The sequence below is a fragment of the Penicillium verrucosum genome (genome assembly GCF_028828655.1).
Source record: "Penicillium verrucosum strain IBT 35672 chromosome Unknown utg000001l_segment0_segment0, whole genome shotgun sequence".
NCBI classification, from domain to species: Eukaryota; Fungi; Ascomycota; class Eurotiomycetes; order Eurotiales; family Aspergillaceae; genus Penicillium; species Penicillium verrucosum.
In genome coordinates this window covers 1,673,933-1,697,453 of record NW_026643210.1, presented here as the reverse complement: position 1 = coordinate 1,697,453, position 23,521 = coordinate 1,673,933, and the positions used below count along the sequence as shown (strand labels likewise).

The window sequence follows — 23,521 nt, the reverse complement described above, 5'->3', positions numbered from 1 at the left end:
ATTCTTAGCGTTTTCTTTACTATGTACAAAACCGCCTAGGCTCGCCTTCTAGATTTAAACCCAGAGAGACTCTTTCTAGGCCCTCAAATCAATAATACTATTTTATACTTCGAGACTTACTATGGTGGTAAAAACTACTATTGTGATACTTCAATCAAATAGCAGCATATAGATAGCTCGGTACGTAATATGTACAACTTGCGAGAGGGGGAAATAGAAGGGATCAGGGTCGTGATCAATAGCTTAAAGAGATATTGCATTACACAACTGTCAAGTCACACAAACACATGGTTACTGTACACAGATAAGTGTCCCTCGGGTAATACGTCAGTATTCACGTTATATAATGATAATCATTAATATATTAGAGAGACTAGAGGAATACCGCAGCTACTAGTGCCAATAGTGCTAATTTATTGTCAGATAGTCATGCAGATCATTGATTATGAACTTTGCCCGTCGATTATTATCCCTCTTTCAAGCGTCCACTGCAAGAAGAAAGCCGATAGGGAGGAAAATAAAAGTATAAAATCATAGGACCTGCCCGTTCTTTTCTAACAATTGTGCCTGTTGCTTCATTTAAGTTGGCCACTCTATTAAACCGCCTATAAAGACCAGCACTGTCCTGACTCTTACGATGCAGTTCGTATTTATTCTCATCTCTATATTTGCTGCCGCTGCCTCAGCTTCCCCAAATAATACTGTCTCAACAAAATGCAAAGATACAAGTGATTGCGTTCGGGCTACTGGTGAACAAGCGGGTTTTCCTGCATGTTACACAAATACAACTAGTGAAATTCAAATGAAGGTGGCCAAAGCCAATGTATCTACGGAATGCGAGCTGCATGAAGTGGGTGTGATCCTTACTACTCGAATTACGGTCGATATACATAACTAACATCAGGTGCGTTGGAAAGAACGAATGCGTATGTCCTCTGTCACCGCAATGTCAAGAGGCGCTCGATTGCATGGTGGCTGCTCGGGCCGAAAGGTATGCGGCTGTAGCGGCATATAACGCAACACCAACTCGTCAAAATCAAATGAGGGCAGCCGAAGCCAATCAAGATATGGGACGCTGCCAGCATGATATAGTGCGTGTGATCCTTACTACTTGAATTACGATCCATATAGATTACTAACATTCGATGGGTTGAAAAGAACACGTTCTGTCCTGCGTCATCAAAATAGCGGCTCCGACAACCGAGTCTGTTGATAGAATTATGACAGGTATAGGAAATCGGACGCGTTGTAATGAAGGCGGAGGCTAGTCTATGGTGAACCCGACTTATACTGTACATTTGTGAAGGAGTTCCGTTGGTTTAAAGTGAAAGGTTGGAAAGCCTCTGGAACGACACAAAGCGCAGGTGGTGTTGAGCAGCATAATAATTACACGTAACTGTGATTCCTAGGAAATTTATTTCGGTGCGGGGTTTTTTATTCACGTTCTGTTGGTACCACTAGCTAGGTACCGTGTACACAGTTAACTGAACAGTTTCTCTTCCTAAGCACAAGTCGATTGATTCATCATCATTATCATCACTGTATGCGTCATCGACTGCATTGGACTCCTCCACTTCATCATCCGTGTCCAGATAAGGCTCCCTTTCAATCTGCCAATCTTCCTCGCTTGATGAACACCAATTTCTGCTGGGTGATGAGTTAGTTAGTTTCATAGGAATAGTCCAGGTCGGACTCATTTAGCTCGTCCCCATCCATCGAGACAAGGGGCATCCTGGGCAAAGCACTTTGTAGTGTCGATATGTCAAAAGTCGCTTCGCTCTGACTCCTACGCCGAAATTCTTCGTTGTGCTTTTCGAAAGCAGGTAATATTTCTTCTTCGTACCAATGCACATTTTCAATCAAATTTTCCCAGTCGCAGTGATGTACAGTACAACCTCATCGGGTGTAATCTCCCAGAGACAAAGATATTCATCTTTATAATAGAAGTACTCCCGTCCATACGGACCGGGCACTTCGTAATATCTTAATTCAGATTCCATTTCGAGCATGGGTAGAGCCTTGGCGATGCGAACGTTTGGGTTGATAACGGTAAGGATTCGGGGGAAGCTCGTCCACGTTCTCCTAGATAAGAATTTTCGCAGAGCGGAAACTGACGAAGTGAATGAGATGAATGGTGTCGGCTCCCATCGTTGGTAATTAGCATGTGTGGTTAGTGCCTTCTCTCAGCTTTGTCGCGAACCTAACTGCTCCCGAGGTAAACGCGCAAGGATCGGGAAAGCTAGCCCATGAGTGTCTAGAAAGTCCTCTTTCCTCAAGAAAAGGATCAATAGACTGCAGAAGCTCCAAGGCATAAGCCCTCTCGAAGACTGTAGCCTGCATTTGAATCGTGCAATAAAGTATATGGGATGTGAGGATTTTCTTAGGGATTTTCAGTTAAGAAAGCGACCACATCACTTTGTGATCACTAAAAACAAAATGATGGCTTACGGAAATTTGGGTTTGCGCTCACAAATTTACTCCGCGAGGAAGATCATATGAGACTTGAATGACGTCATATGTGAGTTTGGTTCATATCTGAAGTATGGCATTGCTTCAAATATATAGTTGCTCATTACTCTGCCATTTCAACCTCAGAAAAGCCTAATAAATATTGGTCTAGCCGTTCTTGAAATAGAGTCATGTGACAAGAGTTTGAAAGAGTTTCTCTGTGTCTAAAAATGATCGTATTGTATGAAAGACCAACTTGGGCGAGTCTTTACAGTACAACTTCAGTACACCGGACAGGAAGTATCGGTTATCGGCTCCGCAGCCTCACAAAAAATGGCCGTAGCCTATCTCTGGGGCCTCGTCTAGCTCTTCGGGCCCGGGCCACACATTGGAATTCCTCGAGAACCTGCGCTTCACTGAATCCGGCTTGTCTCCAGCGTGTGTCGATTCAAGAAGCTCCCAAGAGGTTTCATTTTTCGTGTATCCATGGCATGCAGTGTGGGTATTGTTGATAAGTTGTTTATCATCCTTGTAACAGAAGGTCAAATGCCAGCCTTTCGGGTCCTCTCCAGTCTGGCCATTAATAGTTGTGGTTTTATGATGTTTCGATCTGTACTCCAGGCACAGACAAATTAGTCATTGTCACAGCAAAGAGCCTTTGTCTCGAGCATGTTTCTACCGGATCAATATTTCACGCGGACTAGTTTCATATCTCTAGCAGTCTGATATGCTAGGGCCACGACATCCCGTAAATCTTTCGGATTCTTCGGCATTTTGCCTTTGTAAAAATAATATTTGACAAGATTGACCGTGGACATTTGGGTAAAAGAACGATATGTTGGAATTTTGACTGCTAATGTAAGTCTGTCCCAGAACAAGCCAGGGATAATTTCATGGCATAGATACTAGTCGATATATAGACGTTTCTATTAGGACCTCGCCAGGTGAGCACGGTGTCATTATCTCATTTGGTGATGAATACCACATAAATTTCTGTGCATGTCCCCTCCTAAGTTAGCGCTTGGAATTGGTCGTTCCCAACCCCTCGCATGGCTCTTAGCGACCAGTAAGAGAGGTCAGGGTAAGGGATACTTCTAGCTGCAGCTATAGCGCTAAGAACTGTCCAATCTAATTGGTTTGAATCGTACTATCGAAATTGGTGGCGCTTCGACGGTCCTACTGTGAGCATCGAAAGTACGGACGACATCATCAGAACTCAAAATAGAAGGAATACGTAATAGTACGGTATGTAGGAGCTAACTTAAGTTCTTCATTCACCGTATGGAAAAGATGGAATAATGAGTAGATTCAACTGCAGAACCTCGACACCTCAGGCGCAATTATTAGTCACCGGGCGGTGTGGACACGTTTACTCCTGGTGGGTCTGGTCGTTGAGCTGGACGCAGTCTGTGCAAATGTCCGTTTGTACTTACGTGAATGTTCGACGATCTTTTACGCAGCTATGCAGCTCTGTCTTAGTCCAGTCTCATGTTCGAAAGCAATCATCAATGTCCACTTTCAGCCCCCTTAATGCAAAGATGCATGGTGATACACATAGAACCAGCGAATCTCAATCATCGACTATAAGACCTGGCAAGACACAGTACAGGCTGATTGAGTATGTCGAAGACCTCGAAAGATACAGACCCGGGGGGTATCATCCCTTGAAGGTCGGAGATGACCTAGATGACGGTCGGTATCGACTTGTTGACAAACTTGGGTACGGAGGATACTCGACAATATGGCTAGCCCGTGATTTACATATGGCCAGATATGTTGCGGTAAAGGTTATCACCGCCGATGCCAGTTCAAATGCATCTGAGGCTAGTCTCCTATGCTCTCTTGATAAGTCGCCTTCTAAACCGGGACGAGAAATTATTCCGCCCCTCATCGAGCAATTCTGGGCTATCGGTCCCAATGGAAGGCATAGGTGTCTCGTCACTCTGCCGGCACGAATGAGCCTTTTCGATGCAAAAGAAGCTTCGTCTTTCGGTCTTTTTCGTCCGAAGGTCGCGCAGTCGATTATTGCCCAACTGATCCGTGGAGTCGCGTTTCTTCATAGTGAAGATATTGTACATGGCGGTTTGTGATTCTTACGCATAATCGCAGCTGGGTTGCATAACTGACGGCATCAGACCTTCATCTAGGCAACATTCTAGTCCCGTTTCCCGAAGCAATTGATCGTTTTCCGACGTCGGAGTTATACAAAAAATTCGGAGAGCCTGAGCCAGAGGCTGTTATCCGCATTGATGGAAATCCATTGTCGGAGGGTGTACCAGCTAGTGTATACATACCCGGTTGGTTTGGCACTTGTAGCGATGATATTATTTTAGGAGAGGAGAAGATCATCATTAGCGACTTTGGAGAATCTTTCAATCCGCACAAGACCCTTAGATTATCCTCAAAAACCCTCCCTATCCTGCAGCCTCCTGAGGCCAGATTCTCCGATGAGCCTCTCTCTTTTGCCTCCGACATTTGGACACTTGCCTGTACTATCTGGGAGATTTTTGGACAACGGCCTTTGTTCGAGGCTTTTTACGCTACTGCAGACCGAGTCACCGCAGAGCAAGTCGACGTCCTTGGTATCCTACCTCCTGAGTGGTGGAAAAATTGGAAGAGAAGGTTGGAATGGTTCAATGAGGACGGGGAGTTAAATTTGAAACCAGGCTCGTCTTGGGGTCAGGATGGCATGCGTCGGACCTGGGAAGACAGGTTTGGTTACTGCATACAGGATCCTCGCGCTGAGGCGGGCCTAGAGACCGTAACAGAGCAAGAGAAGAGGGCTTTCGAGACGATGATTCGATCGATGCTAGTCTTTCGGCCGAATGAAAGAGCGACAGCAGAGCAGGTTTTGCACTCCGAGTGGATGAAAGGCTGGGGACAACCGGCGCTTGAAGAGAGTAGGGCACTGTTAAACCAGTGATGAAAGCGAAAGATTGCGAAACAAAATTGACATCAATTCTAGACTAAAACAAATTATGCCGTTGGTAGTTGCTCTCTAAGAACTATATATTGTAACGCCTGGAGAGGTCACGGTTACTCTGCAATTCCATTCGTATCTCCGTTTCGCATCACCCAGCGGGCAATGTCGCTAACAAATCGCCGGGCGGCTCCTGCTTTCACGCCGTTTTTAACAAAAAACTCCGGATCTTGATCGTCGTGGATTTGTTTGAGATCCAGACAGTTTTCAAGGGCCACATCGCGGGCTTTCTGGATATTTTCCCTGAAGGTCTCACTGCTCACCCGTGATTGATGCCAGGTAGCATATTCTTTCACGGCTATATCGAGAAATCCAGGAATATCAATTGGATCAGTTTGCTTAGAAACTGGGTTCGTACATTCAGCGGTAGTTGGAGGGATAGGCACTTGAGATGGGAGATGAAGGTGAACTGAATGGCACGTGGATCCACATGTAGAGATGTCCGAGCTTTTCTTCCGTCGATCAAGCCGCTGGTTCTCCTCTGCATAAAGCTGTTCACGAAGACTATCGGGAATGTCGTCATGTGTTTCGATGACCCCTCCTTGCTGCACGTATCTGGTGAGCATCTTCAGGTGATTTGATCGTAATTTGTAATGTTTTTTCCCGTATGGATCCTGCCAGCAATACTGTCCTTCGTGGCGGCATGGAGGTCCAGGACAACGCATGATTCTATATACATCTCGCCAGACTTCATAACCCCCGGAAGCCTGCTCGGCGTCTATCTCGGCATCACGTTCCACGATCATTCCTTTAGTGACAGATGATTTTCCTCTCTTGTCGATTCTGGATGGAAGTCGGTCATGGTCATCTATATAGTTAATGGTTATCTGAATTCGGAGTTTCTTGCCAAGACGGTAGAGATTGGCCCACATCAGCAGCTGGTTCTCTACCGTGGTCCAATCAACACTAGCGCCTTCAAAGCGCTTGATAAGATCAGACTGGGAACGTTCATTTACAGACACCACTAGGTTGGTATCGTCTAGTCTCACTCGTCGGTTATGGGCTATCTTTCGCCGCAGAACATTCCCAGCCGTATCCTTTAGCCGCTCCCAGTAAGAACTAGGTGGCAGGGCCAAGTCTTGCTCTGTGTCCTTTGCCACCACACGGTTATTCAGTTTTACCCTCCACTCGATCTGGTAATGGATATAATCTAATCGCCGATCCCCGAGTGTTCCTCCGTTATCTACCTCACCTTCTTGCATAAAACCCAGTTTATCGGATTGCGGGTTGTGCAACGGTGATGACAGCTCACTGAATGTTATTGGCTCGGGGTCGGGGGACGAGCAGATTACAGATGGCGTCCACTCACGGCCAGGTGTAGGGGCATACGAGGGAGTCGGGTCCCGTAGATCAGGCAAACGAGGTCGGTAGATGTTATCATTATCGGAAGCAGCATAGGCCATCCCCTCCAAGCAGTAGAAACTACCGAGGAGCCTATTTATGATGCCATCGTACGTTAGCTGGAAACAAGAGGCTACAACCAGGCATAGGGTAAGAGTAGGTTTCTGACAGGCTGAGTACGGTGATCAGCAGGATCATTGGTCTTCTGTCAGTCGAATTTGGTAGATCAGTCCGTGCAGTCAGGTTGTGGGGTTGTAAGGTTGTAAGGTTCTAAGATTGCGGGTAAGCGCTAGGATTGCCACTCGGACGCGCTGCGTGGACGGAGAAGATGGCAAGTTGTCAGATCCGCAAGATCCAACATTGCGGGAGTTGTTTGAATTGTTTGCATTATGCGAGAAGGTTCCAGCAATACTCGTATTTGCCATACACACATAAGCATATGGTACGTAACTTAATTCTGTACGTGAGTGTATTTGTAAAATACCGGAAAATTGCTATTTTTATATTTTGCCCAATAGGGTATAGTGTATCTTGGCATTTAGGGTTTGGAGAACAATGAAAGAGTATATGGGGTGACACCGATTTCCGGAAATACTGTAAACGCACTTGAACAAGAAGCAGAACACCGGGGCTCGACTCAGTTTTGATGTTCCCAAATGCCCCACCACCGATTATGGTATCTCAGGTCATGGTGGACAGCCAATGTCGCGAATTACGCCGTGATACGAAAGGCTTCCTTGCCTGGCAATTGGTTGAATGTCACGGTGGAGCAGCGGTTCGTGTCTGACACAGTGATTTCCTTGGCCTTGGAATACATGGTGAAGGGACCAAACAGTTGAAATCAAAAGTTGCCCCTACGAACCCATAAGCATAAATCCTTGATTTAAGGTATACCTAGTCACCTCAAGTGATAATCGCCAACTGTGCAATATTGCACCGGGCACCGCGATGCAAAGCAGCACGAGGGCCACAGTACACGTGTTATTTGAAAGTCCTTGCAGCATATCTCGGCCCGAATGCCCTGGGCTTGATCGTTGTGCTAGCCAGTAGTAGCCCACGGCGATGCAAAGGTAATCGACGACAAAGATAACCGCTATACCAAATCGAAGAGGTAAGCGAAAATGCAGGCTAAGAAAATTTAGTAGCAGTTTGGATAATCCACTGGTTGCTACCGTGATACAGCAGAGCTTCTGCAGCAAGTCTGACAGTAAATCGAGTAGCCTGAATAGTCGAAGGAACTGTAGAAAGGCTATGCTTAGTTAACGGCCGTAGAAAGAGCATCCAAGAAGCCTACCTCAGCGGAGGGCGGAAATATCACAGCGATTCCGATTAAGATATGTTGAGCTAAAAATGAACGTAACTGACTATCAGCGAGCTGCCAGCATAACATTCAAATTCTGGTGTGCAGACCATTTTCATTATTGCAACTCCAGCTTAGCACTACTAGCGCGATAAGGGAGCAAAACGAGAGAAGATAAATGCCGAGGTCCAAAAATCGATATCTTCGCATACTAGGGAATGTGCGATACCACAGTGTTAGACGTAAGAGAATAATCATAATGCTTATAGTGTCAAGAATGCAGTGCGCGAGCCTTGGAATCTCCATTTTGGGCAGCTGTCTTGCCAATATCTTAGAAACAAACGAGTACTGGGTAACTGGAAATGAACGGGGTTAAATAGCTTGGTACCTACCCATTCGATATTTTTTTTCCTCGTCATGTCTTGCTCCTAGGAACCTAGAGATAGTCTGCTTGGGCGCCACATTATTGGACGATACTGCAGATAATTGGGTGAATTACCAGTGCCATGTCTCTAAACCCAGGCCTTTCTTTAACTGGCCTCTGTCAATTTCCGCCATGGAGCCACAGAATCACCTCAGACAGAATGGACTGTGTGAGACAGACTAAAAATAAACACAGCGCACGAATTTTGCAAAATCCATGCTTTAACTATTAACGTTTACGTCAACGGTAAGGATCTTCCGCTGTCTCCCTTCCCGATGAAAAGGTCCGCCGGAATACCCTAACCAGGGATCCTAATATAGTATTCTACAAAGTCCCACCACCAATTTAAACCGATACCTGCAGATTTATACTGTATCTACAGCAAGACGTTACAGGTAGACTCGTATATGATCATCGGTTAACCCACTTCCCTGTGTTCTGATCAGTCCATATTCCGACTGAGCTATATAGCACCATCGGTAAACATCATTTCTCGTCTCATCGTGACAGACCTTCATAACAGTCACGGATGCAACTTCGGTCTGTTATAGCTTAGCTTAGGTATCATGGACAAACCCCGACGTTCAAGCCTGGGTTTGACATAGCACACTTTTATAGGCTGAGCATCTTCGTGGAGGTTATGTGCCATGTCACGCTTTTCAAGTCTTAATGAGCAGGCAATAGTGACAATTATTCCCGCTTGGCCCAATGCGCACCAATAACCGGTTCCGGACAGTCCTTTGATTGTATAGGCTAATGGAAGATCAGATAACGGTCGTGTCCTTTTTATTTTTGGAACAGAAATATGAAATGCTGGCACCTGTCTAAAGTTAAATTTTAAGATCAAAGGCCCTTGCAGCCGCTTCTATATACGACGGCAAATCAAAGTTCTATTGGTTTGTAAGCAAGGAAGGAACAGTACGGCACTTACTAAGTAAACTTTTGCTGCTGTGGGGTATTATGGATGAGTAGACACGATGGAATTAGAGAGCCGCGAACTTTTTATTCTTCTTTTGCCAAGCCAGTGATGTGTGAACCAATGATTACACTGTCGTTCTCGGGAGCTTGATAAATTTACCGGGTAGGAAGAGCCCGTCTCTTTTCTCTCGCATACGAAGTGGATACGACCAAGCGGGCAAGGCCCTATTTGAGGACACCAGTGAGTGGAGTGTATTCTCGACCGTCTTTACGGCCATCCTAAAGACCGGTCTTTGAACGGTCTCTATCTCTTCATTGATGCATGAGGTGACTGCGATAATGGTATTCGTCCCCTTCTAGACTTAATTGTGCAAGAGTCGTCAGCTCACCAAAAGATAAGTGGATTTGTCTCCACCCGCAATTTACCTAAAATCATTGAGCGCCTTGATATTGCAACGGAGATAGCTCCGATATCGTTAGAGCTAAACGAGACATACGTGTGCGAAGAGGTGAATGAATTCATTGACCATAAGGTCCACGCTTTAACGAAGGTGAAGAGATATAAAGACAATACCCGTGAGACGATCGGGTGAGATAACCCATATTCCCAGGAATCGGGTCACCCGAGCCAAAACACTAAGCTCAAGCGCAGCACGCGATCAGCAGCCAGGTCCCTCCCTCAATGTAAGAGCACGCTCTCGCATTATGAGCCGTATCGCAAGGAAATACCGCTGCCACCTGACTCAAGTATATAGAACAAGTACATAAGAAACGATCTGATGTTTGCTATGCTCTAGTTAGCAGAGTACGCTACAGTCCTTGCAACCGCCATTTTGTTGAGGTAGACTGACCAACAAGCTCCTAGGAACTGTTAGATTGCCGAATTACGTGCATTTTCTAGCCTAGCGTGCCCAAGAATTTTCCATCAAAATATTGTTATCTACTCATTGGGAAGAGTGAGCGAGGCTCAGGATATGGATATGCTTTCTATCTGTTGTGATATGAGGCTGGTACAGATCAGGAAGCAAGCCGCTCCGTCGGAATTAGCTCCGAAGTGCCTATACAGACGACCAAGTTGATTTCCAATCAACTTGGCTCATTGTTGTATATATAGGCTCATGTATCCCTCTGAAATAACAAGACAATTCATACCTCTGAACTACAACACTATCATCCTTCAGGCGGTTTCGATGTCTGGTCAGATATCTAGCTAATCAGGCAAGTGATTCATTTGTTTGACTTGTTTGCAGGAAGTTGATCGTCAAATTTATACCGGACGGACTAATACGCCATTGATTTCTATCATTAAAGCCGCATATAGGAATACTGCCAAGAGCGGGAATCATGGGTAGATTACTTTAATAGGTATAGCGTGTTTTGAAAGAACTTATCCTGTATCAGATTTCGAATTTCACTGCACTTATTAGTGAGAAACAACCTCCCCAGCCTTCCCCGACTGTTCCGCCCCATATCTGAGAACGTGAGTCCAGAAGCTATAAGAGTTTTCCGCCGACCCCCTCGGCATTTTCAACTTAAGCACCCACGTCACCTGAATCACGATTGCCCCTTCACCCCTTCACCCCTTTACCCCACGACCACGGCCCAGCGCCTCTTCAGCAAAAGTTGAAAAATGAAAAAGCCTTTTATTTCATTACCCGTGGAGTTACTCTTGTTCATTGCAAGCTTTCTAGAGACAGGACAGGATATCAGCTCGTTAGCTCGAACTTGCCAAAAATGCTATATCTCCCTCCATTCCTTCGTCTATCAGCACAATTCGTTGAACCTAGGAAGTTCCGCTCTGTTATGGGCGGCCCAAAGTGGAATGGAGTCAACAGCTCGTATCAGTATTCAAAGTGGAGCTCATGCTGGGGTTACTGATATCCACGAGCACTACAAAACACCACTATTCTGGGCTGCGTGCAAGGGTTACGAGTCCGTGGTGAAACTCTTACTCGAAAAAGAGCATGTTGATGCCGATTGCAAGGAATCCAATGGCGAGACACCCCTGCTCGCAGCTGCTCAGCACGGTCATGAAGCGGTTGTGAAGCTTTTACTTGAGACCGGGCGTGTTGATGCTGATTCAAAATATACCTACGAGACACCGCTGTTCCGGGCCGCGTATGAAGGCCACGAGGCGGTGGTGAAACTATTACTTGAAACTGGACGCGTTAATTTGCAGCCAAAGGACGACCCCAATGGTTGGACACCGCTGTATGTCGCTGCATGGAATGGCCACGAAGCGGTGGTAAAACTCTTACTTGCGACCGAGGATATTGACGCAGATTCAAAGGACTCCAACGGCTGGACACCGTTGTTGCGGGCTGCGCAGAATGGCCACGAGGCGGTGGTGGAACGTGTACTTGCAACTGGGCAAGTTGATGTGCAGCCAGAGGAAGGCCCCAGCGGTTGGACACCACTGTCCGTCGCCACGCAGAATGGCCACGAAGCGGTGGCAGAGCTTTTACAGTCTCACTTCGTCTGGACCGAGTGGCGAAGCTTTTGGAACCGGGCAGGTTGATAAGTCAAGAGGTTAATAAACAATATAGACGGGTTTAAATATAACACTCTCATGATGGTTCATGCTTTAAAGGGGCTAGATTGGGCGCCATCTTGGTATGACCTGCGATTTGATGTTAAAATCTACCTCAGACAAAGAACGAAGGCTTCCAAGGTGGGAGTTCGAGATGCCAAGTAGGTCAAATAACAGGCTAGACTAGTCTGTCTTGGCAGTTAGGGTTTGAGAAACAGTCAAAGAGTACAAGTGGTGATACCAGTTTCGGGTAGTCACCTGAAAACCCGCCAATACAGAAGTCGTTGGAAACGAAACATCACGTTTTATGAAAGGAGCGAGGCCCAATAATCTAAATTCTCATGATGAACACCGGGTGTTTGGAACCAGATTTTTACTGCGTATCATTATGACATAATCACGAGGCCCCGCAGGAACGTGTTGCTTATCAGTGTGCCTAATCATTCGTTGACATGATATGTGTCGCGATTGTCCGCACAATATTGATTAGCCCGGTAGCCACCTTTCCTCGTTATTGAATGAAGTATATATCAGGCTCAATGAACCTAAATGTATTCTTAATCTACCTAACATACAATAAAAACTACCAGCATTTTCACGGAACTTACCAAAGGATCCTGCTAGAGGGAGATCGGAACCTCGTAATCAACTCAGTACTATGATCCCTTCAAAACGAAGGCGAGGATCATCCGCAGACGACTGTGTCAAAAGGCACTGCACGGAGATTTATGGAAATGTCTCACCGGGGGAACCATTGTCAGTCAAATGTCAGGTAAATTGAACATGACTACGGAAGCGTGGAGTCTTGTCTAACCGAGAAAAAGGCCCTCACTCTCACCAACATTGAACTCATTTCGACCGAGTTGAGCCGTTTGGAAGAGACGCGCCCTACATTGAACCCTCAAACCGTTCGCCTTGTTAGTCTTCTCACAGAACTGTGGGATTCTTACATTACAGAATGTACCAGAAATCGGGATTTGCAAATGAAATGGCACATGCTTCAGAGTTCGAACAACTCGCTTAAAGGGAGAAATTCCGAACTAGAATCTATCTGTATCGTTAGAGGTGGGGTTATCCGTGATAACCAGCAAGCTTTGCAGTCGGTTCGAGAAGGTGTCTTGAGTCTTTTTCAAAGCATGCATGGATACCAAACATTCCTATCATCATGCAATTAATATTACATAATGCCAAATTGGAACTATTCTAGTCAACGTGAGGCTCCACATGTAATACATACAAAAATTAAATTGATGTCAAGTTTTCACAATCGTGGAATACTCGTCTTAAGCCACGACCACACCCACCTCCACCCCCAAAAGCCCCCAGAACAATGACGAATACTAAGCCGACTTAACGAAACCCCCGACAATGTTTTGCACGAAGAACTGTGGATCCAGGATGGAGACAGCCAAAGTTGGATGGTTGTTCAAAATAGGAACCGCGCTTCTCGTAGCCATGATAAACCCTGATTCTTGCCACGGGTATATATGCAGTTGATAACGACGTTTGCTGGGGCCGTGACCTTGCCGAGTGATAACATCATTTATCTGTCCCTTCACGCGGTTTAAATTACCCAGTACAGTTTCGAAGCGAGGGACAAAAAAAAGGAACTGCTCGGTCACTTCGTTGACCTCATTGAGGCCACAAAGCCGGAGCTCTAGCGAATGTACTTGTTCCAAGAGCAGAAAAGCAGATGCATAGAGAAAAATGTCATTCGCAGATGTACCATGATGTAATGGGTCAGGTCCTGGCCAACTGAAACCGGTTTCGCTCTCATAGCTAGGATAAAATATGACCTCAACGAAGTGTTGTGTTTCGGCTCCTGGTGGAAATTCGTCGTATGATGGGGGAGCCGAGAGTCCATAGCCGGCTGCTAGGACAGGTGGTGGAGCAGGGGCATCAGGAAACTCGCTCCAGATTGTTGTCGGGTCGAGGTCAAAATGATGATCTAAAAGGACCAACGTGAGAAGTAGGATTCCCTGCGAGACCATTCTTGTACCAACCAAGCTCAGAGTCCTCTTGCATATTTAAAGCTGCCCTTAACGCAATGATATAACAATTCAAGTGGTTCGTAATTTTCGGAGTAGGCGAAAAAGCGGCTGGGGATGTCGAAATGGGGCTATTTAAGTTCAAAACTGGTTGCTTGATAAAGGGGCCCGAACAGTAAAGGGCTGGTCTGGTTAGTACATTTTCTCTTAACTCAATGCGGATTAATACGCTATGGCCCTTGCAAATGCTGTTATTGCCATTATTTCGGATAACCAATGCGGCAGCGGACTCTAACAAGTATGGCCACGAACATGAAATATCACGAAACACCACAAGAGCAATGAGGAGAAGTGAAACGTCGACTCCCTTTCGCTCCCTCCTTTTTGCTCAGGCTGTCGCTATACATGAGATAGAGTCACGGCCGATGCCCAAGTCAATTAATACAATTATCACGTTTGGTTAAGGGGCGGCCGCAACCTACGACATGGCTATTCAGCGTGTACTCGCCCCGCTGCGAATTTGTAATTTGTACGCCAAGTGGAGTTAGAACACATTCTGCAATTAATTGATTGTTGTACCATCAGCATCAGGCCGTGTGTATAATTGGTTCTTAATCGTCAGGAGCACGTTATATGTAAAATTATAAGATAGGGTTTAGTATATTCTGCAACTGCAGATATCCTGTTTTGACACCGGCAAATGAGGCAGCAGAAGGTAAGGGTTCTGCCGCTACTAATATTGGTATAGATACAATTTGAAAGCCAACCTTCCTTGCGTTTGCAAAGTAGAGTCGAATGTTTTGATTTCCCTTGATAACATTATGCCAATCAAACTTTGATTATGTGCAAAAAAGCTTGAACCGCGGAGTGAATTTAGGATTGGACGATGAGTATCGGGAAACCAGCCTGTAGGCGCAGCTCTAAGGTTTTGCGGTGAACCGTGGGTGGCGAACTCATTACAAAATAAATTAGCCGAAATTTAGATCCTAAGCTTTTTTGACAGAAATCTGACGTATTGAAATGTATGCACCTCAGGGCTGATATGGAGAACTCTGCATTTTCTACATAATAGAAACTGCTGTTTCTGTGCGGTTATGACTAAGCTAGATTACATAATCTATATGGTATCATCCCATGTATGCAACCTTGCAATTTGACACACCCCCCTAGCTCTTAAAGCCTGCATTTTCTTGGCTTTCAGAGCTGCCAAATCCTTCATTTCTTTACTTCTTCTGGATGAATCAGATGCCTGATTTCTCTCATCCCAATCATCTCTCGGAAGAGATGCTGCTTCTGTCTTAGAAGCGCCTTTGTAAGTCCATCTGCAGGCATCGCTATAGTTAGAACCCAGTCCACATTGACTCTACCTATACTAACTTCCTGCTTTATCTAGGATCGATTGATATCCATATGCCGTAGCTTCGTATATATCGTCGATCCTTCCTTCGTAAGTAGATCGACCGTCTGCTGATTGTCGTATATAATAGACAATAGGTGATCTAGTTGGAAGCTAAGTGCTTTAAGGACTCTGCGCTACTATTAGACGGTTTTTCCGGCTTCTGCTAGTATAAGAAGCTCTACTTTAGTTGTCGACGTAGTCACCGTCTTCTATTTAGAAGCTTTCCAATCGATTGGACCACTATATAACTTATAGATATAACCTTCCGAACTCTTCCTATCTTTGTTATCTCCGAAAGACGTATCGCTTATAAATTCAACTGATTTTATAGCTAATTGGATACCGAGGTTTTCTTTTCTAGTGCTATATTTAATAGCCTAGAACCTAGTTTTATAAAGGTACTAAATCACTCGGTTAATAATATCGATATGCTTCGGACCGGGGTTTATTAGAAATTTAGCTAGTTTAGCTGTAGCTTTTGCTATATTTAGCCGGGAGATAGTAGTAGTATACTAAGTAGATCTAACCTTAGTCTAGAAACTATGAATCTAACTCGGTGATACTACTCTATCGAATAGAAGAAGGGGTTTAATCCCCGTCCCTATGCTTATTAGGGACCCTACCTTCCTAGTAGTAATTAAGCTATACTTAGCTACTATGCTTTTAATATAGCTGTTTTGGTATAGCTAGAGTTTTATCTAATCTCTATCTCTAATAATACGGATATTTAAGAACTAGTTTACTTTTAGTTCTCGTAATTCCTATTGCTTCTTAATATCGTTATCTAGCTTAGCTGCCTACTTAGTATACTTTAGATAATTTATAACGATAATATCGTCTATATAGAAGAAGACGATGATATTATTCTTAATAAAGATATACGGATCTTCTAGTACCGGGGTAAGACCTAGCTTTACTAGTATCCTTATTGCTTCTTATTGCTATAATCTTAGTAATATTTGTAAGCTATAGAGAGCTCTATAGAGCAGCTAGTATTAACCTTATGTTTCGAATCCTTACGGGCACTTAGTATAAACCTTATTTTAGAGTACTAAGTTTAGAAATATAGTAACTACGTCTCTCTATATTATATTAAGATTGAATGCTACTACTAAGGTAAAGATAGCTCTCGCTATTTTAATAGCTAGGGTAGCTGCCCTTTTCTCTTCTATCGATATCTATTAAAGATTACCTCTAACGTAGATTCTCGCTTTGAACTTCTCGAGAAATCTATCTATATTAAATTTGTAGGTAAAGACCTATTTTAAAGGTAGTACCTAGATTCCTCTCTAACTTTAATTCGGAATAGGTATTTTAGTATAGGTTTCTTTCTTTTTAAGCGTCTAAACTTCGAAGCTTACTGCTACTATAAATCCTTCTCTAAACTAGTACTTCTTAATTTATGCCTAGTTCTCTAGTGGCGGGGGAAGTTTATCTCGGTAAAGCTTTTTATCGAATCTTTTGCTTATGTCTATAGAGAAGGTATAAAGTAAGCTTAGTAGATTAAGAGATAGGTAGGTAGTATAATCTAGATCCGTCCTTAGCCTCCTAGATCTACTACTTATAATGATATTTGATATATCGATATTACCTAATATATCTCTTAATGCTCGTTAGGATAATAATGATAGTGCCGGTAACGGCGAGTATACTATCTCCTTTTGTAGCTGTCTCTCTATCTCTACTTTATTATTACTTACTTTTGTGTCTATATCCCTATCTACCCCCTAGTTTCGATTGATAGGATTATAGAGATCGGATCTAGCGACGATAATAGTGCTTCTCTAGGTTCTAGATTCGATAGAATCGATAGATTTAGGGATACTAAGGCTAGTTTTGATAGTGATAATAATGATCTTAATAGTAGTAGGGAGGATAGTATATCTAGGAAGCTTCTTAGGAAGCTTTCTAGTAGGCCTCTTTATAAATTTGTTTGCTCTCCTATTATTTGCTCTTTTGTTTGCTTCCTTAGTCTAATTATTAACTATAGGGTAGGCAATCTAGCTACTTCCTTTCTAACCTATAGTAGGGTTCTCTACCTAACCTCTTTATTATCTTTATTAACTATATTATTAGCTATATTAATTGTATTATCTCTAGCTTACTTAGTATACTTAGTTTTATTATATAGTGCTATCCTAGCTATCAATCTAGGTATCTCTATCTAGGTACTGATCTTAGCCTATACTTTATTATTAGTAAGTACCTACGGCTATATACCTAGTCTATCTATTATAGTACTAATAGTATCTTCTTCCTTAGGTATCGACGGTATCGATTTCGAATACCTCCTTATTTTATTAAAGACGGTATCTCTGATAATATCGACCCTTCTATTACGGCCTTTGTAGGGAAACTATATCTTATATAGGTTCTTAGAGATATACCCTACGAGATATCCTATCTCTGCTCTAGGTGCTATCTTGTCTGATTATACTCTTTTAATAATTCTCGAGTACGTTAGATAGCTATATAACCTTATATTTAAAAGGTTGATCTCTTAGTAATAGATGCTATCTAGTACGGTATACTTTATTAGTTCTTTCTAAGGTATAATCTATTGATCTCTAATCTTTATCGGAGTCCTATTAAGGATATATACTATTATATATATTGCCTTAGGCTATAGGTTCTTAGGGAGATCTATATTATTAATTAGAACTTTAGTAGTTCTTACTACTATCCCCCTAGATCTCTCGGTAGGACTATTTATCTCCGGTAAGCTAGATAGCGAATACTTAATTATATATCTCTTAGCTTCTATTATTGTTTTAACTTCGAGACCCGTACTCTACTTATTGTTATAGTAGAATACCCTAATCTCGATCTTTAGCTAGTTCTTAATTAATACTAAGAACTTCCTAATAATAATCTAGTAATCGTTCTTCTTAGTATAGGTAAAGACAAAATGATATCTAATACCATTAAGGTAAAAATACGTTAACTAAATATACCTATTGTAAGCTGCTTGATTCTATACTAGGTCGAAATAGACCCTTCCGAAGATACTATATGTTTCTCTTATCTTCCGGCGAGAGATCTACTTCGGGGTATCTACTAATTAATAAGCTTTATATACCTATATTTCGTTCTTACTAGGGTTGCTTTTAATAGTAATCCCCTTAGTTATCTCTACTAGCTTAGTAAGACGTTGCTGATTAATATAGCCTAGGCGTCTATGCTAAGTTTAGATTAAAGCTTCTAACTTTAGCTTACTTACTGACTTCTTTATAGTAAAGGCTATTCTTTTTCTAGTTAGTTGTTTTAACTATATTAACTTCTAATCCTAATATACTTAGTATACCGGTTTCTTAGTTGATTTAATATAGTTCTTCCGGAAGTTTATTACTAGCCCCGCTTTTATTATTAACCTATTAGATATTAGATTACTATAGAAATTGGGCGAGTACTTAGCGTTATATAACTTTATTTTAACTGCTTTTCTATTAATAGGGCTAATACTATAGATTACTACAGTGTCTACCCCGTCGATACTCGTTTCCGTATCTCTTACCCTAACGCTACTCTATATATCTTCGAAAGTTTTAAATAACTCCCGATTGTTGTAGATATATATTTATACGCTAGTATCGACTACCTACCGCTTTCCGATCGGTTTAATCTCGGTATCCTAGATTTAGGTAGATATAATATTAGTAGAAATTAGAATTTCTTACTTACTAGCCGCCGGTATACTTGCCTAGGGCTTACTTTCCTAAGGCCCGCCGGCCTATAGCTTGGTTTCCTAAGGCTTACCTATCTTTAGTACGCCGGCCTATAGCTTAGCTGCCTAAGGCTTGCTGTTGGAGTCACGTGACGGCCATGTGGGGCCGCAGGTGATCCTGACCCACAGAACTCAGGATATTGTTAGACAGTAGCTAGTTTTTCTTCTCTTCTTTTCTTTCTCTCCAGAGTCTACAATATTAATCCCTTAAGGTTAACATTCATTCCTGTATAGCCTGTATTCCATCTGATAGGTTATAAGCCCTTGCTCGTACGACTCCGAGTATCTTTTCGTTGAAATTTTCAACCAATCAGAGTTTTTATTTTTCTTTTATGGGACGCGTTTTTTCGGCCCGTTCCGTATCTCCACTTTTCGACTGTCGATCCTATCGTTAACATTGATTTTCATCGACGATCTTATCGTGAGTCAACATTTTTATTATTCTGATTATCTAGGAAGCTTCGTTTTCCGTGGTTACCTTATCGACGCGACGGACGGTACCGCTTCGCGTATTTCTTTCGATCGAGACCGAAGACGGATACTCGACGTATAGTTAAAATAACTAGTTCCTACGATAATAACGATAACAGAGGAGAAGGTTCCTTACGTTCTCTCCCTACTTCTCGCTAGTAATACAATCCTATTTCTAATAGCTAGGGATAGTAATAGCATTAACGTGGTCCTATTAGACGGACACGTATATAGGGGACTGATCTTCCGGAAGTAAAGGAGATTAAGCTTAATAAGGGTATCAAATTGGCTCTTAATAGTAGTAATCTAGCAAGATAGAAACGATAGATTGTTAATAGATTAAGTATAGCGCGAATCGATTAGGTCGCCGACTATAATCTACCTCGTCCTACCGAATTCGATCCCGATTACGATCTATAGAGATACTAGTCGAAGATTTCTAGTAGATAGATCGAAGGTCTTCTAGATCAGAAGATTATTATAACTCTTAAAGGATATATAAATAGTTTCCCGATTTACGCCGATTATATACTATATAAAGTTAAGTCTATTATTCGTAGTACTAGTATTATTAACAACGTAAGACGTAAGATGATCAAATTCGACGAGATAAAGAGATCATACTTTAGTTCTACTAAGGACTATATTAATACCTACTAGACCTAATACAACTAGCTTAGTATATATAAAGTCGAACCTTACCTATTCGGAGCGTTATTTATAATACTTCGATAACTAGAAGGTAAACTCAAATCGGTAACGTTTATCTACGAGACTTTAAAAGACAAGATACTAGATTCCGTTATAAAGGAGGTTTTTAGCGATATATATAAGGCATTGACGATTAAAGCACGCGATATTCCTACTTCGTTATCGTTCGACCCGGAAGCTTCTACTAACGTTATACGAAATAATAATAATAATAATCAACGCGGAGGTAGAATAAGAGGTCGAGGCCGTAGTAGCAAAGGTCGTAAAGGTAGTTTATATAACTCTAGATCGGATAATAATAATAAGGATAATCAAAATAATTAGAAGGAATAGTATTAAGGCACGAAGAATACGCCGCCTAAGGATAAGTCGATTAACGAATAGACAAAACAGCAGCGTAATCAATAGCTATAGTATATAAATAGTTTAGAATATACCTACTATAGATATACTAGACATCCTACTAAGATATATTTCTACCTAATAAAGGATCTGCCTATAGAGGGATAGAAGCCGCGTAGTAATACTTAGTGCTATATAATTATACGTAAAGGAAAAGATAAGGCTAGTATTGCTCGTACTAATACAGCTCGTTCTTCGGAGGACAACTAGATAATTAATAGTAGTACTTCTAAAACAATCACTAGATATCGTAAGGACTTCTACGAATACTTAATTTATAAGCCTAGTAAGGAGCTATATAGCTACACGAATGCTAATAGTAAGGTCTAATCAGTAATTGGTTATAGTAAGGCGCCGATTTAAATCAAGAATTCGGAAGGTAAGATTAAGATAATTCTTATTAATACCTACTATAACACAGCAACCACCGATCGTCTACTTTTATCTAATACTCTTAAAGCGGATCACGGTATCTACTATAATCTAATTATTTCAAAACTAGTTTATAAGAATAGGGAGGAAGTTAGTTTAGTAAAACGGTTTAATGGTTTACCCTAGATTAATAGCCTACTCTATTAAGGAGTAATTCTAGAGAAGACACAACAATCTTCTATTCAAACGACTATTCAAATAACTTACTTCTATAAACCGAATTCTTCTAATTTAGACTCGGATTTAGATAAAGAGTTTAATCGAATTAATAAGTCTATTTCGACTTACGAAATTCATCGTCGACTTAGTTATATAGGAAGACTATATATCAAAGCTTCTCTTTCTAATACTATTCTTCTAGAGGAAGGAGACTAGATTAAACTTTATAACTTTGACTACGAAGCTTATTAACTTAGCAAAGCTAAGAAGTAGATTTCTCGGGATATATAACGACGTATAGAGAAGCTAGGTATAAAGTTTTATACGGATATATAAACCATAAACCTATCTAGACCTTATAGTAAACGTTATTAGGTACTAATTATCGATAACTACACTCGATATACCGAAGGACTATACTTTCGAACTAAGGAGGAGATTGCACTTTATATAATTGCTTTCTATAAGAGATAGAAGATTCTTTATAGACGTTACCTAGCTTTCTAGCGGATTAACGGAGGAACTAAATTCTATAAGTTCTAGATATAGGTAGAGGAAGAAGGTATAGTTTTTAAAATCACGCCTACCTATATACCTAAACCGAATAGTATTATAGAGCGTATAAATAGTTATATTAACTAGATTTAACGTATAATAAATATAGACGCTAAGCTTCCTAAATAGCTTTAGCCTTACCGAGTAGATACTATAATTTATATTTATAATCGTTTAGTTAATCCGAAGACTATAAAGATACCGATTATCTCCTAGTAGGAGGGCCTTAGTCTTAGTAAGACGAGGGTTAATTTAAAATATCTTTATATATAGGATACTATCGTATTTGTTTATATTCCGAGGGAGATATATATTTAATCAGAGAAATTAGCTACTCGTATATTTAGAGGATACCTAGTTAGTTATAAAGGTAAGAATAGTCATATCTTTAAGATATAGAATCCTACTTCGAAGGAGATTATTCGTTTACGGGACGTCACTTTTCCCGATAAACTTAATCTTAACTCTTCTTAATCGGATAACGATCTAAAGGGGGGTATTTTAGCTAGAAAGCCGGTACCTAAGGATCCTAATTTAGATAATAACGCCGGGGCACTTTATAAAGAGGGTAGTCCGTATATTCTAGATTTTATAATTAAGAAAGGCAAATAACCTTATAAAGGTCCGAAGGTTATAATTAGACTAAAGCTAGTTCCGTAGGTTTCTATTACTAGTAGATAGCTAGAGGTAGTAATTTAGGTTTTAAGACCTATAATTCAATAGAAGTAAGCTTCCGTAGGTCTAGATATACCGGGAAGAGTATAGACTATACCACCTATACTAAAGCCGTCAACTAGAATATAGGAGATCGAAGATCAATCTCTACTTTAACAACCGAATTTCCGGAAGTAAGTTAAACCGGCTTACCTTCTACCGCTAAAGAGGTAGGTTATTTAGTAGCCAATTCATTAGTTAGTTCCTTAGTTAATACGTCGTCGTCTAGTTCTTTAACCATAGGTTTATAAGATAATTCGACGTCATATAGTTAATTATATAGATAGTAGACTATTGCTTCCGCTAGTCCTACCGTAGCCTAGAAAATAGGTAGTAGTATCTCCGGTTTTAGAGGCTATTCTAGAGTCTCTAGTTGTTTACTAGTCGATTAAGGAGGATAATAGTGACTATAAAGATAGTAAGCATAATAGTTTTATTTATTAAGGACAGTTTATATAGCGAGCTACTCGTAATATAGAAGTTCCTATACAATAGGCTATTCCTACTTCTCCTTAGTATTTATCTAGAGTATTCCGAGAAGACACTCTATAGGAGGTTTCTCCGTAGGAGATTTCTTTATAGGAGATTTTTCCGTAGGAGGTTTCTCTATAGGAGATTTCTATATAGGAGGTTTATAATCTTATTGTTTTAGAGGAAGAGTAGGTAGTGGTTTAGCCTAGTTCTTATTAGGTTTCTAAGCCTATTTTTGAACTATATAGGGAGACGGTTTCCGAGGTCGAATTACCTCGGGAGGTCTTAGTTAAAATAATTACCGATAGTTCTATTACCGAGATAGCTTCTATTCTACTAGAACACTTTATTCCCCGACGGTCGAGCCGGACGAGACGATCGCTAGAACGATACGGTTTTCCTATAGAACTCACCGAGACTATATCGATTCCGAAAACGAAACCGAAATAAGTAAAATAACCGAAGCGAATCGTTATAAAGCCGGACGTTTTATAGGGTAATAATAGTGCTAATAAAGGATTAGGTAATAATAGTAATTAAGGCAGGGGGAGACT

General features: G+C 41.6%; 3 protein-coding genes across 3 annotated transcripts; 2 read left to right on the top strand and 1 right to left on the bottom strand.

Annotated features, from left to right (window-relative positions):
* Positions 1-3,956: 3,956 nt before the first annotated feature.
* N7516_000632 (uncharacterized protein) lies at positions 3,957-5,371 on the top strand (the record flags this gene model as incomplete). The annotated part of the gene is made up of 2 exons (XM_057213354.1): positions 3,957-4,530; positions 4,584-5,371. 2 exons carry the CDS (start codon positions 3,957-3,959, stop codon positions 5,369-5,371), a joined length of 1,362 nt encoding a protein of 453 aa, XP_057075237.1.
* Positions 5,372-5,484: 113 nt separating this feature from the next.
* Positions 5,485-6,831, bottom strand: N7516_000631 (uncharacterized protein; the record flags this gene model as incomplete). Its single annotated transcript, XM_057213353.1, has 1 exon — positions 5,485-6,831. The coding sequence occupies one exon, from the start codon at positions 6,829-6,831 to the stop codon at positions 5,485-5,487; it is 1,347 nt and encodes a 448-aa protein (XP_057075236.1).
* A 4,402-nt stretch (positions 6,832-11,233) lies between these two features.
* On the top strand, positions 11,234-11,929 carry N7516_000630 (ankyrin repeat domain-containing protein; the record flags this gene model as incomplete). The annotated part of the gene is made up of 1 exon (XM_057213352.1): positions 11,234-11,929. The coding sequence occupies one exon, from the start codon at positions 11,234-11,236 to the stop codon at positions 11,927-11,929; it is 696 nt and encodes a 231-aa protein (XP_057075235.1).
* Positions 11,930-23,521: the final 11,592 nt, after the last annotated feature.